Below are 18,129 nucleotides of genomic sequence, written 5' to 3'. Positions count from 1 at the left end.
GAGGATTGCACGAACCACCTGGCCAAGCGCCTAGGCAATGCACTTAGGAAGTTGACGACACCTGTTCCACGTGGTGACAAGTTGAAGGATACGCAGATCCAGAAGTTGCAAAACTACTACCGGATAGCGATCACAGGCAAGAGGGGTTATGTCCAGAAAATGTATCGTGCCATTTGGGGATCATATTTTCACTCCTGTTCTACTAATAATTCTAATAGCCACAAGTTCAGCCCCGAAGGAGTGGAATCGTGGTGCAAGCACCGACGGGCTGAAGCACTGGAACAGTCTGCACCGGACCACACCCCGCTTCTGACAAAGGCACAGGGGCTAGCTCTGCTGCCCATATACGAGCGCCTCACCGAAGAAAAGCTGCTCACCCGCTGCGTGCAGGGGAAGACACAAAACGCAGAGGAGTCCCTGAACAGCAAAATCTGGCTGCTGTGCCCGAAAACCAGGTTAGCTTCCAGGACTGCTGTGAAAACAGCAACTGCCATTACTGTTCTATGGTACAACAGGGGACATGCAAGCTTTGAAAAAGTGCTTCAGGAGCTTGGTGTGCTGCCACTAGAAGAGCTTGTTGTCTTGGGTAATTCCCGGACCAGAGGAGGGTGAAAAAAATGTCACTCCGCCAAGCCGCTGAATCCCGAGCGCATCGCCGTAATATGATGAAGAGCGCGCGCCTCACGGACTGTTCGAGAAAATATTGAGGGGTCAGCTTATGGGCAGGAGAGTTCTAATGAACTTTGCAGTGTTTGCTTTATATTTCTCTATTTTGCAATAAAGTTTCATGTGTTTTTGTGAAGTTTATGAAAAATACAGATGTTTGAAACTTTCAAATGCAGTTTTCTCCATTTGTAGTTTTCAGCAATTTTTACGTTTCGTGCAACAAATTTCAAGTACTTTCAATAGTCAGATTTGGATGAAATTTTGCACACAGCCTCTTCAAAGTATGTAGAATGTTGTTATCTATCTGATTATAAAATATCTCCAACATTTTTTGAAAAAAATTAAGAATGTGGACACATGGTGCCCAAAATATACACTTTGGTGTTCCTGAATATTTTTTTTACAATTATGGGCTAAAATGAATAAATTTGAAGTAGATTTCAACACTACTTTACCAAAGCAACACAATGAGCTATTGCAAGCTGCTCTAAACATATATTTCATTATCAAAAAAGTGTGCACAAAATGCCCTGTATTGTGCTTGTATGGACCCTTTTACATAAAAACTAATAAATGTATGCTGAGACTAAATGCATATTTGGAATCAGCATTGAAAACTCTACCAGTGGCCAGAGTTTCATAACCTTGGGTTCAATATTAAAGAAAGTGTTTTCGAGGAGCATGTCCCCTTAATAGCCACTGTGCCATTGGTAGCGTTAATCTGCCTTTTTCACACGGCCGCTGCGTACATACGTACCTCTCCTCCTCCAGTTCCATTGGTTGAAAACAAGTCGCGAGCTCCAGCTGCGCATGCGCAGTTCACATTAGCGACAGGTGCATACGATAGATGGCGGCAGCTGTGAAGTACCTTTGCCGCTTTGCAGGCGCAGTTGGTTCCATGTGCAACCGGAATTCACCTGCGTCTCCAACATCCGCTTGTTTTCAGTGAATGGCAGAAATATTTATGCCACTCTCAAGTGGGGGCCACATCTTGTGAAAAACGATCGATTTGTTGTTTGGTTGTGATAGTGATAGCAGTGGCACTTGGAAAAATACCGATGTTGTCCGTGTGAAGGCTGATGCTTCTGGAGGGTCGCAGCTTCACACTTCAAGCCATCTCCCCTCGCCATTTCTCTAGCTAGGGTTCTCTCCTCCCCCACCCTGTTTCGCAGTTTCAACCACTGTATTAAATTTATTGCAGCCTTTCATGCGAAGCCTCCTAAAGGAAAAAGTTGAGACCCGGTTTAAAATAATACACAGGGACTGCATGCACATGTGCGTATGTGAAGCCTGCACCCCCCCCCACCCACCCCCCCCCCCAGCACCCCTACCGGATCGTAGCTGATTGGGGCACACTCTTGTTCTAAAAAGTGCCATCGCTGGAGCACCCCCTACTGTAGGTGCACCTGTAGGCACCCTCTAATCTTTAATTCCTATTTATATAGATGAGTATGTCGTTTATCGTCAGAAAAATGAACCTAACGAGTCTCATCTTCTACAGGATGTTCTTAATTCATTATCCTAATGATGAGTCGTATGTTAAATGCAGAATATAGTTAACAAAACCAAGGTAATGACATTCATTATACTACATCTCAGTAATTCCTTGCAGCACTACCAAAGCTGCGTTGAGTGCACAGGCGATGTTCTGACACTGCAGATTGTTGTGCCAGTATAAAATGGGCATATGGGATAGCGTGTGCTAAGAAGATTGCATGCTTTGCGGTGTACATGTGCCAAACACTGTTTCAAGTTGAGCTTTACTGTGTGCTTGCGTTATGTACGCTATTTCCCGAGTCTTGCGTGCGTGGCTCTTGCCACTGCTCTTTCAAATGCCAAAATATTGTTTCTAAAATGGGGGTGCACTTTAAAGCAGGACTCCTAGCTTCGGACTAGATTAATCGTTCTTACTGCCGTTTTCAGTATGTTCACTGGTCATAAATGGGTGGGGCACGAGGCTTTTGTTTCATCTTATCTCGCCTATAACAAAACATATGAGAGATAAATTTGCGGTATTTTTTATTTAGACCGATGGTTCTTCCACTTCTAGGCTCTGGAGCAGCGGCAGTTTGAACCATATCCATGTACGCCGCAGGCAGGCACGCAGATGGCGAGGCACGGAGGAACATGTTTAACATACTCTCCTGATTGTTTGAGGCAGTCGCTATCTTCTGTAGGGCCGCAAGGAACTCATGAAATACAGTATACATGTTGCTACAATGTACCATTTATGATATCAAAATGCCTCTGTGTCGTGTCATGGAATCGGCACATGAAATACACCATCAGCAGGGTGAGTAGAACACTAGTACTAATTTGAAAAACTCTACATGTGGCTACACCTGGCACCAAGCTCCTGGTGTACAACATTCTAGTCAAACTGCAGCTGGAATATGCCTCCATTATTTGGAATCCTCATCAGGGTTATTTAACACAGTTACTCGAATCATTACAGTACTGTGCGATTCGTTTTATCACTAGCAACTACACATGCGACAGTATTACTCAGCTCCAAAACTCCTTGAATATTCAAACACTCCATCAGTGAAGAATCATTTCTTTACTTCAGTATTTTCAAACTCTGCAACTACAGCTTTCCAAATTGAACAGATTCGCCATTCATGTATTTCAGTACACTGACCACTGATTCAAAATATATCTACCGCAATCTAGGTATAACTTGTTCAAAATTTCACCTGCATTTAGCCACCTTTAAAACAACCAAAAGACGTTGAGTCTATTAATAATTGTGGCACATTTTGTGCTGCAATGTCTTCTGTATAGGCCTGCCATCCTGTATTCTGTGTTCTCTTTGCATTATTGTTTCCTCCCCTTTTGTAATATCCTTAGTGGGTCTTTAAGCGGATTGTAAATAAATAAAAAAGTGCACCTCCTACCTACGGCATCTTTCCACCTCCAAGCCACCCTCCAGAAGCTGATATCCACCAGAAGCCCGTGGCAGAATCAAATGGAAAGCTGCAATGCCCGCCCGGTGGCTCAGTGGTTAGGGCGCTGATCTGGAGTTTCCTGGTTTGAACCCGACTGCAGCGGCTGTGTTTCGATGGAGGCAAAACGCTAAGGCGCCTGTGTGCTGTGCGATGTCAGTGCATGTAAAGATGCCCAGGTAATCGAAATTATTGCCGAGTCCTCCACTACGGCACCTCTTTCTTCCTTTCATCTTTCACTCCCTCCTTTATTCCTTCCCTTACGGCGGCGCGGTTCAGGTGTCCATTGATATGTAAAACTGACCCCCCCCCCCCCAAGAAAAACAATTCAATGGGAAGGGGATCTGTGTAACAGCTAAATGTGCGGCCAATACTTCAACGCAGATTTGTTGCATCACATTGTATGATTGCCTATGCATTTTTTGGGGGAAACACAGTAACGGGTCTAGGTGATCAAAATTTTTTGTCGTTCCTCGTTGAAGGCCGTTTTCCTTTGGTTTGTCAGGCCAGATGTCGATTCCATTCATCACCTGGATAGGCTTCATTGGAGGGAGTTCATAAGTATCCAGTGACTATATCCATTGTCATTGTCCTTGCTGTTCGGAATCTGATTATTGCATGGGTGATGGCACTAGTGGTAAAATAGTTGCGAAGCTGGCACCACATCATTTTACTCACCAGAATTTTCATGAATGGAATATGATTCTTTCTTCTGGCATCTGAAACTTATTAAATCTGTTTCAACATGTTGGATTCTGTTAAGGATTTGTTGTACATCTGCACTGTTGTGATGACAAAATTGGTTTTCATTGCTCATTTCATGCCTTTATTTTGTTTACTATGCTGCAAACTTGCTATGACATCAGATTCATTGTGATGGAAGGAAATTTTGAGGAATGTGTGTTTGTACTTAAAGGGGTGGAGACACCAAATTTTTGGTTGCCATGTTCTTTGTTTCAAACGTTGCGTATTGCCCCAGGACGCGTGGTACACGCTGCGCAATTCATACAAGTGCGGTAAATAATTTATTATTGCATTATTTATACTGAGCGATTTCGGTTCCGGTTTTTGAGCGCCGGGGTGTGCTGCGACGTCACGATCGGGGAAGAGCAGCAACCCTGGTCACATGGGCCCCAAAAGTTTTGACGCATGTATTGCTGCGTCGTCTGCTGTCGTACACACGCTGTTCATAGCAACGCCTATCGAAATCATAAGCCGACAAACTTCGTTGGTACTGCGATGAGCTGAAAAAAAGCCAAGCGAGCGAGGAACGGCACTGTGTCCTGAAACCAAGCGGCTGGGTTCGGCCGATCTCAGTCGCCATACCGCATTTGCCAACGCGGTTTCTGCGTTGTATTTCACTTTGCCACGCCGATGCTCGGCGGATGTCTGTGTCGGTGGCCTGTAGCTGACCCTGGTCACATTACAACGACACGATGCCTCACTTTTCCTGCCGACCAATACCCGTCTCTGTCTTCACTTCGCGCAGCCGCGCTGCGAGACTGCTCAGGGTCCCTGTGGCTGCTGATCACGATATCTGCTGCTAGTTTAGCAAACAGTCCACGTATTCACTAAATGAATGCTTCCCGACAGCTGTACAGGGATCAGAATTAACCGCACGAGTACGTAACTCCTCTAGGAATGCGCTAGGACGACTGCATCTCGGCGCTACTTTTGTTTACATATCGGCATCTATACAGGCACCAATTGCGTGTTAGTTCGGCATGAATTGCAAGTTGCGTTCCACTTAGGTTAAGCAAGCTCATCTCTTTTGTGCGGTTGCGGGTTTATTTGTTTACGCAGTGCGATAACTTTGCGAGAATCGCCGAAGAATGCGAGCGCCAGCCTGGGGAATGCTTCATAGCCAGGTTGTTGACAACGCATAGGACCAGCGTTTCTGACTCGTAACTGCTTTTATGCTTCTTCCGATGTGTCCAGTACTTGAATTTAAACAGGTTTATCTAGAGGTATGTTTGGCGCCTATTTGAGATAAACAAAATGGCTTAATTTGTTGCCCTCAAGCGACGCCGACGACTGTAGCTGCCGCTGCGGTCGCCTGCAGCATTGACCGACAGACTGGGTCACACCGCCTAGCAGCGGCACTTCCCGCTGGATGTATTTCCATCCTAAGATATAAGCAATCCTCGATTTAAGGTCGCTTTTGTCAAAACTACGCTCGATGACCATATGTATCCGCTAAAACTTGTGAACTCGCTCTCCACAATCACCGACATTGCACATACGAACTCGGCAGACTCGCTAGGCCTATTCGTATTGTAGGTGAGCCGAAGGGTGAACGTATGAAATGTTGTCGCTCGTTTCGCTTATTCGTATTACGGCGAAGGTGCAAACAAGAGAGTCATCGTCTCATCAACGTGAAGGTTTCGCCCGGCTGCCGATGTAAGGTGCCGGCTGGTGCGTCAGCAACGGCATATATGCCAATCAGCACACCGACAGCTGAGTCGTCGAAGCAGCGCCGGCAGCGGCTAGCCGATGTCGCGCGTCGCCGTTCATAGTACATCACGTTACTGTGTTGTGATGTTAGTGCTATTCGCTGGTATCATTCCCAGGGCTCTACGTCACCACCCATAGCGCTAGTGATGGGCCTCCATCGTTAGAAAGAGCACTTACGGACTCTTTGGAGCTCAAATAAAATATATTTTAAGCACTTGTTGCGTCCAATACTTCGCCGTGGGTGACCTTACATACAGAGGAAGCCCATAACAAGCTTTTTGTAGCCTCAAAATTTGATGTCCCAGCCGCTTTAATAACAATGGGGCACAAGATTCCGAATTGGCATGCAAAAGCATTCAAGCCATGCCACAGGTACTGAGGCCATGTGGTGGGTTGGCTCTGTATTAACTGGCAGTTTTGCTTTGAGCTTGGACTGCAGCATGTTGACTAGTTATGAAGCAACCCCTGTCAGCTTGTCCAGAGTGGGATATCACTTTTGTGTAAAAACTCTACAGCTAAGAACTATGCACAGAACTCCGCTGTTCTGTTTTACCCGACCTCTGAAAAGAAATGTACTAGCTAGGAAACAGCCGGGAAGCGTGTGTGAGAAAAGTTGTACCATCGTTGTCTGGCCTTTTTCGGGGGGATTGAGTGGGGGGAGATTGTATTATTTTTAACTTCTAGTAAAGGCAGCAATGCTTCACTGGAATTTTCAAGGCTCTGCAGTTCTCACAGTCGTTTGCATGTACTGAATGTCCTAGATGCCCTGCGATGGCTCTGTCGTCCTGAGCAGCTTTTTGTGGAAGGCAGGTAGTAGCGAAGAGGGAGGCAGTGCAGAACAGGAAGTTTCGGCATGCATGAGCCCTTCTGCTCAATTTTCATGGCAGCCGCTTTAATCCTACAGAATCTTCATCTATTAGAACCAAGAAATTGCGTTAAGCCGCAGGCAACAATGCAAACGTGGATGACAGAGACCTGCCTTGTAGCCAAGAGCGCTGCCCACACTGCATTATCAGTTGTACAGCTTTGTTTTAACGCCTTTGGTTGTTTGAGCTGCACCGGTGATGGAACTGCTCCAGCAGCTGCAACCAGATTCGTGCTGCCTGTAAGTGTGCTCGACGGTGTTGGCATGGGTGCAGCATGGCAGAAGCCAACGAACACGGTGGCGGCCATGTGTCGATGGATTCATTAATAAAGAAGAAAGACAGGCTAGTTGATGCTTTTGATTCACTCTCTGAAACATGGTTACTAGCGCTAAAAAACACAAGCTAAACGTCAACTGAAGTTTATTAGACGTAGGTGAAAGGTGCACAATGTGCATCCATGCATGCTCGAGAAACACGGAAAAATTTTTTTGCATAACGGGATAGCACGCAATCGCTGATACACAGGAAAAACAGAACCAAAATTCACAACACATCAAAGCGCTTGCTTTTTGCCATGTAATCAAACCAGGTAAGCAGATGGAGTCTTTTCTGCTTTAGGCAGTCCGCCACCGCTGTTCCACGCTCGCTGAACGTTGTATGTCGGAATGCTGGTGCGGGTTAAAGCACTGTTGCGACGTAGCATGTGGGAATGCTGCCACAGTTGCGACATAACCGAGGAATCTGTATCGCATAGGTTTCTATTGTATTGGGGGTTAGGTGGGACTGGTTCATGAAGACATAGCAGCTGGTAAAACTGCACCCAGGAACATAACAGCAGGGTACTGCTGTATGTTGTTACTGCTGTATCTGATGCCAGCTCAGCTAAAGATGTTCAGAGATTTCTTCACTTGAAGTCTGCTTGTAAGCCTGCCTTGCAAATAAGCTGCTGGGTGCGGAAGAAGTACACGTCATTGTGCTGTGCTTCTGTCTCTGCAGTGAACGCAAGCAGCTGCTGGATGCGTTGAAGGAGCATGGAAGCAGTGACTTGGAGAAGCTGGCCCAGGCAGTACCGACGCGGTCAGCGACTGCCATCAAGTAAGTTAAAAGCTATGATGAACAAAAATGAGACATGAAAAAACTTTTTCTTCAAGCGTACAGTTTGTGAAAAATGCATGCCCAAAACAAGAATGAGTGTGTCCGAGATGATTTGCAGAAATGATGTTTCTCGTACAAAAAATGAAAAAACAGTCGTAACCAGCTGCAGGAAGCGACACAGGGCTTCTAATTGGTATGACCTAGTGATGTACATCTTTTTTTTTGCATGCGTGTTCTGCAGCTGTGTCCCACTGATCTTTTACGCACATCAGTGCTGATAAATGTAACTGTGAACTGAAAGGGCAATATGTATATTAGTTACTTAAACAAGCCTCACAAAAGTCACTGCAGGTTTTTTCTTGTGCTTGTGTGATATTATTACTCTTTGCATTTACAGTCACCAACCGACTTTTCGGACTTGAAGGGTCCCCGAAAAATGGTCCGAATAATCGAGCAGTCCAAAAAATCCGTGAAGTACAAAAAAATCACTATCGCAGTGAAATCGGCTTAAAAATGTCACTGATTTCACCTTGCAGCAAATTTCTCTTGCTGGCGAAGATTTGCGCCTTTATTTGCGCCAAAGTTGTGCTTTCACTGTGCACGCTAGACAGCAAGGTCACCGCATTTAGTTGGAATACTTCCCACGCTTCTTTGACGGACCTGGCAGCACCGGCGGGGCCATGTTGTCCACAACTCGAGTGTGCGCCACACCGCTCGTCAAACACACGCAAAGACAAGGCACTTTTCGTTCAAAGCGGTGGAACCACCGGGCGCAGTCACAAAACGACGAACGGATGTAACTTCCTAAGACGGAGCGCCACTCGGTCGACGCGGCCAGAGAAACCCAAGTGACAAAACGGCGAATGGCGAACGTATGAGACCCGCCACGGCGGCTAAGTGGTAGGGCACTCGGCTAGTGATCCGGATTACCCGTGTTCGAACCCAACCGCGGTGGCCGCGTTTCGATGGAGGCGAAACGCAAAGGCACCCTTGTGCTGTGCGATGCCAGTGCACGTTAAAGATCCCCAGGTGGTCGAAATTATTCCGGAGCCCTCCATTACGGCACCTCTTTCTTCTCTCAGTCCTTCCTTTATCCCTTCCCTTAATGCGTTGTGCAGGTGTCCGCCGAAATGTGAGATAAAAAACTACACACTTTCCCCCAACAACCAATTTTCAACATATGGGACAAGCGATAACTGCCCGCGACCGCTACGTTGGTGACAAAAAGCAAGCTGACGGCAATGACAATCTGACTGCCACCCCGAAGTGTCAGATCGCAGTGACCTCTGCTGGCAAAAATGAGGGCCGAAAGTATGTCATGCCAGTTCTACTGCAGCGTAAATCCATCTCAATCCAAGATGCCGCCTTTTGCGCCTTTTAAGACGACCGATTTTGGCCCACAGGTGTCTCAAATTAGTCCAAAAAATTGAACTTCCGATATTTTGAAGTCCGAAATATGCGTCGTGAATATGTATGCGCTTCTGTGGGGCGACTGATTGTGCCTTATCGGGGTCCGAATTACCTGTCGGCTACTGTACTATAGTAGACAGTCAATAATTCAGACTTCAAGGACCAGAGAGTTTAGTTTAAATCATCAGAACCTTGAATTTTCAGAAGTGCACCTTTACATGATGCAAGGCCAAATGTGATTTATGTCTGTGGATTTATGTGCAGACATAGCTCTTCTATGTGCAGACATAGCTATAAGCATCAGTACAATATCAAGTATTGGTGAAATGCAATGATGTGTTTATTCAACCACCAGTCTTCAAATAAAGATGGTCTTCAAATGGAGATGGGATTTTACAAAACGTTATCAATAATATACTTGTTTCCTATTAAAGTAAAATCTCACTAATTGGGACTTCAAGGAACTGAAGAAAACGCCCGAATTATCCGAAGTGCAACTATGAAATGATCCTTAAAAACACTGCGTAAAATCGTCTCGCCGCATAGTAAATCAAATTTGTAATAAAAATGCAATGGTTGTCTGCTTCTGAGTGATAACTGCATGGCAACAAGTATGTTTCGCCGCTTTGGCAATGCTTTATTGCACGCACATTGTCAGGAGTGTCGAAGCAGAACTGCTCCAAAATTGTAAGAGCCTCCGTGGCCTCTCTGATGGTGCGCTAGGGTAGTGGTACAGCCTTTCACAAGTGTCAGTGTCCATGTGCGGAGGCTGCACTGCACAGATGGATCGTGATAAACGTGCAGTTTCAGCGTACAGGAAGATCCATGCTGTCAGACGTGAGGGGGAACTCAAAGTTGGCATGCGAGGTGCTTTCTAGACAAAAATAAAAAAATGAGACAAAACCAGCTAGTCACCATTTTCCATCCTGAGCGATGTGGAGCTGGACTTGGTTGACTGATGTGCTGCTGACATCCGATGTCGCCATGGGCTGTTTGCAAAGCGCAGAAAATGAAACTCTATGGCTACAGTGGCCCTTTATTGTCATCGCACGAGCCGTTAAACACGTCTGAGCTTGAATGGGGGGCAGCAATGTGCCGCATAATTGTGGCTTGAGGAGGGATATTCAAACGATTGCCTGCTGTGTTGAGGTAAAACTGCTGAATTTTCAGCTGATGCAGTGCTGCGAATCTGACAAATTTGACCTTGGCCGCTGCTCTTTTCCGCTTCGGCAGAGTTGGAGCCAAACAAAAAGTTTGAATCAAGTGAAACTGCGGTGCAACTTTAGGGCCCTAACTAAAATTATGAAATTGTACTGCACTGCGATGCTAGTGCCAGCAGTGGATACAGGCATGTTGCTCTACAACACATTGCTGCACATATTATCTTGAGCTTAAGCCGCCGCGGTGGCTGAGTGGTTATGGCGCTCGGCTGCTGGCCCGAAAGATGCGGATTCGATCCCGACCGCGGCGGTCGAATTTCGATGGAGGCGAAATTCTAGAGGCCCCTGTGCTGTGCGATGTCAGTGCACGTTAAAGAACCCCAGGTGGTCGAAATTTCCGGAGCCCTTCACTACGGCGTCTCTCATAGCCTGAGTCGCTTTGGGACGGTAAACCCTCATAAACCATAAACCATATCTTGAGCTTATTCTGAAAAAAATCTTGCACACTTAGTGCTTAATAGAGGAAACAATAGTTTAATAAAGTAGATAGCAAAGTGAAGTACAAGTGGACACACAGCATAGAAATTTATTTTTTGTTCAGAAAAGGTGAAATTCACGCACATGTTCTGAACTTGCCTAGTGCCTTTGTGTGTTTCCTACAGGACAATCGGTTGGTGACCTCTGAGGCAACTTGTAGTGGATGGTCACAGTCTCTTTTGGTTGAAGATTCTGCCCTCCAGTCCATGTGGTGCCCCGGTCTGATTTTCTAGGCGGTGCACAATGGTCTGCTCTGATGTAATGCAGAATTCTGGTGACCAGTAAGAAATTATCAAAAGCCCCTGGCGTTATTAGAAGTATATATGCACAAACATCCTTTGAATAGTGTGAATGTTCCTTGTGTGCGCTGTGCTCTACTATTTGTGTGTTCCCAGCTTTTTCAGTACACAAAAACTCTTATTAGTTGCGACACCTCGTTTTTTTGTTTAGTCACCGATGCTGCATCCACAAATTAGTGCAGCATGCCAGTGATGTTTTACAGCTTTCAAGCAGTGTATTGTTTACAGGTTTGAAGCAGTACATATTGAGAGAATGAAGCAAAATTTACAAGAAGCTAAAACTCTGTCCAGCAGAGTCATGCCGCCAACAGTTCCTCCTGGTGATGTCAGACTAGCAGCCTTCAGAATGTAGAAACCACCCATGTCTGTTGCCTGAGCCACAGGGAGTGCAGGTGTGGTAGGTCTGATGAGAGGAAATCAGTGGCGCCAGATATGAAGCCACCAGGATTATTGATAATGCATTCTCAGGATTTTTATTAAAAGGAAATAAATATGAAATTTCGCTCTAATTCATGCAGCTATTTTCTGATGGAGCGCCGGCGCAAGAAAGATCGCATCGTGGTGGAGGGCGCAACTGGCAGACGCACGACGCAAGCTCTCCGCATCCTACGGAGGGCACTGGACGTGAACCGGCGTCGCTTTGACCGCTCGCAGGCGCTCGTGCAGGTGAGAAGGCAACGGCAGGCCGCATCCTTCTGCCACGTCCATTGTGTATTGCAAAGACATCAGTAGTGTGAGGAGTACATCGGTTGCGGCACCCGGGGCCACCTGCTGCAGTCCGAAATCGAGGCCAGGCTGAAATACAAGTGAAGACTAGATTTGTTTGAATTCTTTGTGTTGGAAAAAAACACTCAGGCGTCTTGCTCTCCCATCACGGTAAAGATGTGAATGCCAACAGCACTCGCCCCCTCATGAATGCACTCATTCCCAATGCTAGCTAGACCACATGGCTAAAAAGGGCAGCAAATTTAGTGTACTCTCCACAATGGAAAATTGACGTGACAAGCTTGGTGTGCGCACCGTTGTCGACGACACTGTGCTAATTCTACGGTACGAGTGTCGCTGTTCACTTAGCATCGAGTTCGCGCTATTGACGGATGTCTAGGAACAAAATTCAGTGACCCTACCTCGCATTTACACTGTTTGTCTGAATTTGTTATAAGCGGTAATTCGATATAAGCCACCACCCGAGAAAATCTAAAGCAGTCTAGTTTTATTTGTGCCGCAACGGCGAGGAAGTCAAAATACAATGTATTCAGTGACGCAAAACTTTACTCAGGTGCAGAAAGGCAGTGAGCTTTGGCTGGTTAAAGTTCAATTACTGAGCGCGTGCAACCCGGCCCTGCTCTAATCTGGCTAAGCATTGCACGAGGCTGCGGTCGCCGCCCATGCATTCAACCTTCAGGGTATTCGCGAAGGCAGTGGCGGCTTGTATGGGGGTATTTCGGGGTATTTCGAAGGCAGAGGCCGCTTTTATGGGGCATCTCGCTCTCCCATCAGGGTAAAGAAGTGAATGGCAACAGCACTCATCCCTCATGAATACACTCATTCCCAGGGCTAGCTAGACCACATGGCTAAAAAGGGTGGTTGCGTTGACCCGCCGTGTTGACAGCCTGACTCGCCGCTGGCGACACCGCGACGCTCGAATTTTTTTGTTTTTGGAAAGTTATCGGTTGATTTGAACTGTGAAAGGCGCAACGAAGTTAGGGGCGGTGTTTTATTGTGATGCAGGCTGATTATGACGAGCAGCAAGTAAATTTCTTGACCGGCTTCCCCAAGGTCGTCTTCCCGATTTGTTAACGTAGCTCCTCACGTCTAACACGGCAAAGGGCGTGCGACCAGCAGTCGCTCGCGACCAGGCAGCAGATCGACAACACCGTTGTTCACGCATGCAAGCGCGACCTGCAGGTCGCCTGGTTTTAAGTGAAAACTCTCGGGAGTGACGTTGTTTACGCTCTTTCAAAAGTTTCGTCTGCTTTGGCCGATGTGAAACTGTCAGGCTTAGCGACGACTACGGCAGCCAGCGAGCAGCTCAGTTTGTTGCCGAAAGCTCACTTCGCGCGTGACTGGCAAGCGTGAATGGGCCCATAATGGGAGGGACACTTCTTTTGTGCTTTTTGGCACGTTTAGCGCCAGAAATGTTCTTTAGAGTGGTAAAATTTTGCTCACAGATTACACTTTATAGAATGCTACGGCACGAGTATGCCCGCGGTCTTTTGGGTACTTTTTAGCATCCAAGAGACCGCGGTTTTCTGGCATCGCAAAGCGTCAACGAAAATTTTATTTTCGTTCGGATTCTATCACGGGGGACACCAGCGATGCGGTTGCGACCGATTCGGGCGCGCTTGTGTTCGCATCCACTGTAAACAGATGGGGCCCGGGGGCACTCGCTTGGTACTCGTTACTAGGCAGGTCATCGGTCGTAGGTTTGGTACTTTTGTAGCCTGTTCTGCGCCTGCATGAGTCTAATTCGTCGGCGGTATTAATTTGACACTGCATGCGCAAAAGGGTCGCCGCGGCGGCGATGCCTCCACTCGCCACTTCGCTCTAAGCGGGTCAAGCTCTTCGTGCGCTTCGAGTGATGCGGCTTAAAATGCATGCGTTTGGGTCGGGACTGGAAGAAATTTTGAGTAAAGCGATATTTCGAGTAAAGCGATTTCGTTATAACGAGAGATTACTGTGTCTGAAACTTCTGTGACAACTGTTGGCGAACTCCTTGTCACACCAGAAAAGATTTGGCCAGCGCTTCTCCGCCACCTCTTTTCAACACCGCTGTGTGAGCAGGAGGCACCTTGTGCTGTCTAGTGCCTTATGCGTTTTGCAGTAAAGTTGTAGGACTAATAACTGTCGTGTGCGGCTACTGCAGCAGTAATTATGCTGCTGTTTTGCATCGCCGATTCTGGCTCGAATGATGTATACGTATGACAGGAAACGCGCCTATGCCTTACAACATCTCACTTCCGAAGCGAGTGTAGTACTACACACTAAAATGCCTACATGGAACATGCCCCTTCAAAGAATCTCAGAAAAACAATGCGACACTACTTACTTGTTAATCTTGGTCTTCAGTACGCCTGTGCAAATAAGTCGTGCTCACCTGTGAAATGTGATCCGACTTTGTAGTTCCCTGTTCTAATGGTCTTTCCTCAAGCTCATGTTGATGGTACCTTCTTCGTTGCGTGGTATTTAGCACTCAAGAATGGGATGGGGACCGGATGGCGCTCCTACACAGTGGCTCCAGCTGAGGTGTCGGCTGGATCGAGGCACGGCAGCTAGCCATCCGGCGGTGTTGACGACAGTAGTCTGCCCGCTGGCATTTGCATGCCTGCAATATGCTGCACCGCGGCAGACAATAATGCGCTGAAAGGAAATGGGAATTGGGAAAGGCACGAAAGCGGTCAGTCACCACAAAGTGCGTGCTTTCACTGGCGTGTTGTCGCCAGAAAATTTTCCCAGCTGGAGAGCAGGCCAAACAGTGTCTACGAAAGGTGTTTGTTCCTAGTACTGGTTCCCGAAAGCTGTCATACTAAGGCAAAACTACAGCAACCTGTCTCGTTTCTCTGCTGCTTGTGCAGTGTGACATGTTGGAGAATGAGTTGGTTCGGCAACCTGTTAACGGCTCGCTGGCAAAAGTGTTTGGTTGATGTCAATGTTGTGTTTGTGCAATGTGACTTAGGCTCAATGAGCTGTCATTTTCTTTGCAGATGTGTCTTACTCTCTATTCATGCCCGTTTTGTGCATTCCTGAGGAAGTGCTCTGTGAGCAAGCTGCCATTGTGCCATTAGAATGAAATCGTCATTGCAGAGAGGTGGCAGTAATGTGTCAACATTGGAAGGCCTGCATTCACCCTTTATCGGCCTGCTTGCATTGATCCCTTGTTCTCTGCCTGCTGTCTTTGTGCAGGTAGTGGCATCGTGCCAGCGGCAGCCCTTCCTCGAACCCACGGAGGGTGACGGTGCGCAGGTTCCCAAATTTGAGGATATCTACCAGATGTTGCGGGACGTCATGGAGAACAAGGTGCCAGCTGCCTTGGGTCCCTGCGAGCAGTTTGTGGTGCGACGCCTGCTTGGCACCCTGGCCACCCTTGTGGACACGCTCGATCTAAACGAGGAACGTGAGGTTCTGAAGAAGCAGCTAGCCGAGGCAGCCGTGAGTCTCTGCACATTCCTGTTGGAGGAGTTGGGTTGCACTTAGTTCTAGCTCATTTCCTTCGCCAGGGGCACTGAGGATAATGTTGTACAATTTGTTTTTTGTAAAAAAAAAACTTTATCATTTGGCTCTTTGTGGTTATGACCCGCTCTGGTGGTTCGGTTGTTTGGGTGCTCGGCTATTGAGTTGGAAACGTTACCAATCACGGACATTACTGTGAAGTTTAGAGCTTTGACAATGTCTTTGCAAAACGTTGATTGCAATGGTGGTGCATGGTCACTCTTGTTTTGGCTTCTCGCCGCCATGCCATCGCTTCCAGCTGCGTTTCTGCTCTCTAGCGATGTTACTCCCCATTGGTAGCCCCCCTGATTCACCAGAGGTCCTTTCTTTTTATTCAGTCCAAAAATCATAGCAAGCCCCGGTTTTCATGGACGAGACAGTGAGGGCAAAATTGAGGTCTTTACGATTTTTTTTGCCTACAAAGTAACCTCGTGCAGAATTGTCAGTAGAGTTCCCGAAGGGTAATCATTCAGTCTAGCTTAATTGTTTTTTTTAGTGTCCCTTTAATGTGACCTCACTGTTATGCAAAATTGGTATGTCTAGGTGCCTTGCTTTTCTTGGATGCAGCTTGTATCTACACGATTGTAGGTAGACCTACTTTTAAAAATATGAAATTCATAAGTGGGGGGTGATCGATTTACATTAGAAACCAAAGCATGCCACCATAAATAAAGGCGAGACAAACGAGTTATCAGGGATGCTACATCGTGGTTGCAGTTTTGCTGCGGGGCTCTCCCTCCCTCTCCCCGCATGTGGCAGCCGATTTTTTTGCTGTCGATAAGTGGCGAGCTTGCACCCCCCTACGTGTGGTGTCGCTGTTTTGGCTTCTCGCCACCATGCCATCGTTCGACTTACATTTGTTCTCCGGGTCCGGTAAGCATCCGCCTCTTGTTCAAGATGGCTGTTATTCTTTACGCTGAAGAAACGAACAACTCCACGCCAAGCCGCAATTTCGACGTCTCTGAGCGGATGATAGAGGTATGGCGGCTGCAGGGAGGCAAAATTTTCAGCTGTTCCACGTGATTTCGTGGTGCAGCTGTTTACGAAGTGCAGGATTTCACTGGACAATGACATTAGGACGATGTGCTGTGGGACCGCAGCAGCGATCATGATGGCAGCGCTAGTGCGGACGAGTAGTCCAGTGACTAATACATTTTCGTTTTGGAATGTGTCTTTGGGCACGCCTGCTCGCGGCAGCTGATAGCGGCTGGCAATAAGCGAAGGCAGCCAGATAATGCTGTTGTGTTCTAATGCTAAGAACAGAGCTTAAGTGACCTCTAAGTCATTTTCCTGACATGAGATATGGGTGGTCTACTTACGTTTGATTCGACTTACAGATGTGTAAGTGCAGTAAAAGCTCGTTAATTCAAACTCAGTTAATTCGAACTGACACCCATGTCTTGGCATAGCCCTGTGTATTTCAGTGGGGGAGAACTTGCGATAATTTGAACACGTTGGCATCCGCAGCGGTTAAGGGGGGACGCGGGTCTTAGAATGGCAAAATATGGACAAAAAATCGGTTTTGAGAAAAACGCATTTTCGAAATGTTTGTACCTTCAAGCACCTGCTCTCAAAATATTAACGCTGAATTTGATCGGAAAATACGACAAAATCGACTTTCAAAACATCACGGGAGCCACGAAGTTCCCCGGAACAGGCAAAATTTGTTCGAACTTCCCGCGCGTGCCGCGGGCGAAGCATCCGGCCGATCGGCGCCATCTTGGGCTCGTTTTGAATCTTGTTTTTTTGTGCGCATTTTGCTGCATTTCAAAAATGACATCGGTCAATGAGAACGACCGCAGTAGCCGGTTTTCCAAAGGCCTTTTCTTGGCCACTAATTGGCTGGAGGACGCGCGCGCGAGGCGAGCCTCTCGTCCGAGGCCTACCATTGGCTGACGCGACCGGCGCGCCATTTTGTTTATATTTTTTTTTCGCCGTTGTGGTTCTCGTTTTGCAATTTTGACCGCGTCTCTATTTGTGTAGCGCTCGCTTAGCGAAGTTTCTCGAGATCTTTTTTGAGGATTCTTTTTTCCTACGTCGCATACTTTGTCAGTACAATGTAACTGATGCCGGGAGATGGCACCTTGCAAAAGGTGCCATCTTGGATTGAGGTGGATTTAAGTTGCAGTTGGATTGGCTTGACATACTTTCGGTACCTCATTGTTGCCAGTAGAGGTCCCTGTGATGTCTCATGCTTCGAGGTGCCAGCCGGATTGTCATCGCTGTCAACTTGTTTTTGTCGCCGATGTTGTCGCGGGCAGTTATTGCTTATCCCGTACGTTGAAAATTGGTTGTTGGGGGAAGGAAATTTTGGAGGAGCTATCTCGCATCTCGGCCGGAAGGAATAAAGGAGGGACTGAGAGAAGGAAGAAAGATGTGCCGTAATTGAGGGCTCCGGAATAATTTCGACCACCTGGGGATCTTTAACATCGCACAGCACACGGGCGCCTTAGCGTTTCGCCTCCATCGAAACGCGACCACTGCGGTC

General features: G+C 47.1%; 1 protein-coding gene across 4 annotated transcripts in view; it reads left to right on the top strand.

Moving 5' to 3' along the window:
* The window catches only part of LOC144115965 (uncharacterized), a 44,164-nt gene that overhangs the window by 14,807 nt on the left and 11,228 nt on the right, over positions 1-18,129 (top strand). For all 4 annotated transcript variants that reach the window (XM_077650608.1, XM_077650610.1, XM_077650607.1 and 1 more), the window contains exons 3-5: positions 7,928-8,026; positions 11,951-12,098; positions 15,336-15,581. In XM_077650608.1, the coding sequence (XP_077506734.1) occupies positions 7,928-8,026; positions 11,951-12,098; positions 15,336-15,581 (493 nt within the window). The remainder of the gene's footprint in view (positions 1-7,927; positions 8,027-11,950; positions 12,099-15,335; positions 15,582-18,129) is intronic.

Source organism: Amblyomma americanum, chromosome 1 (assembly GCF_052857255.1).
Source record: "Amblyomma americanum isolate KBUSLIRL-KWMA chromosome 1, ASM5285725v1, whole genome shotgun sequence".
Taxonomy (NCBI): Eukaryota; Metazoa; Arthropoda; class Arachnida; order Ixodida; family Ixodidae; genus Amblyomma; species Amblyomma americanum.
Note: the sequence above shows the minus strand (reverse complement) of the source record. Positions and strands in the feature narration are given on the sequence as shown.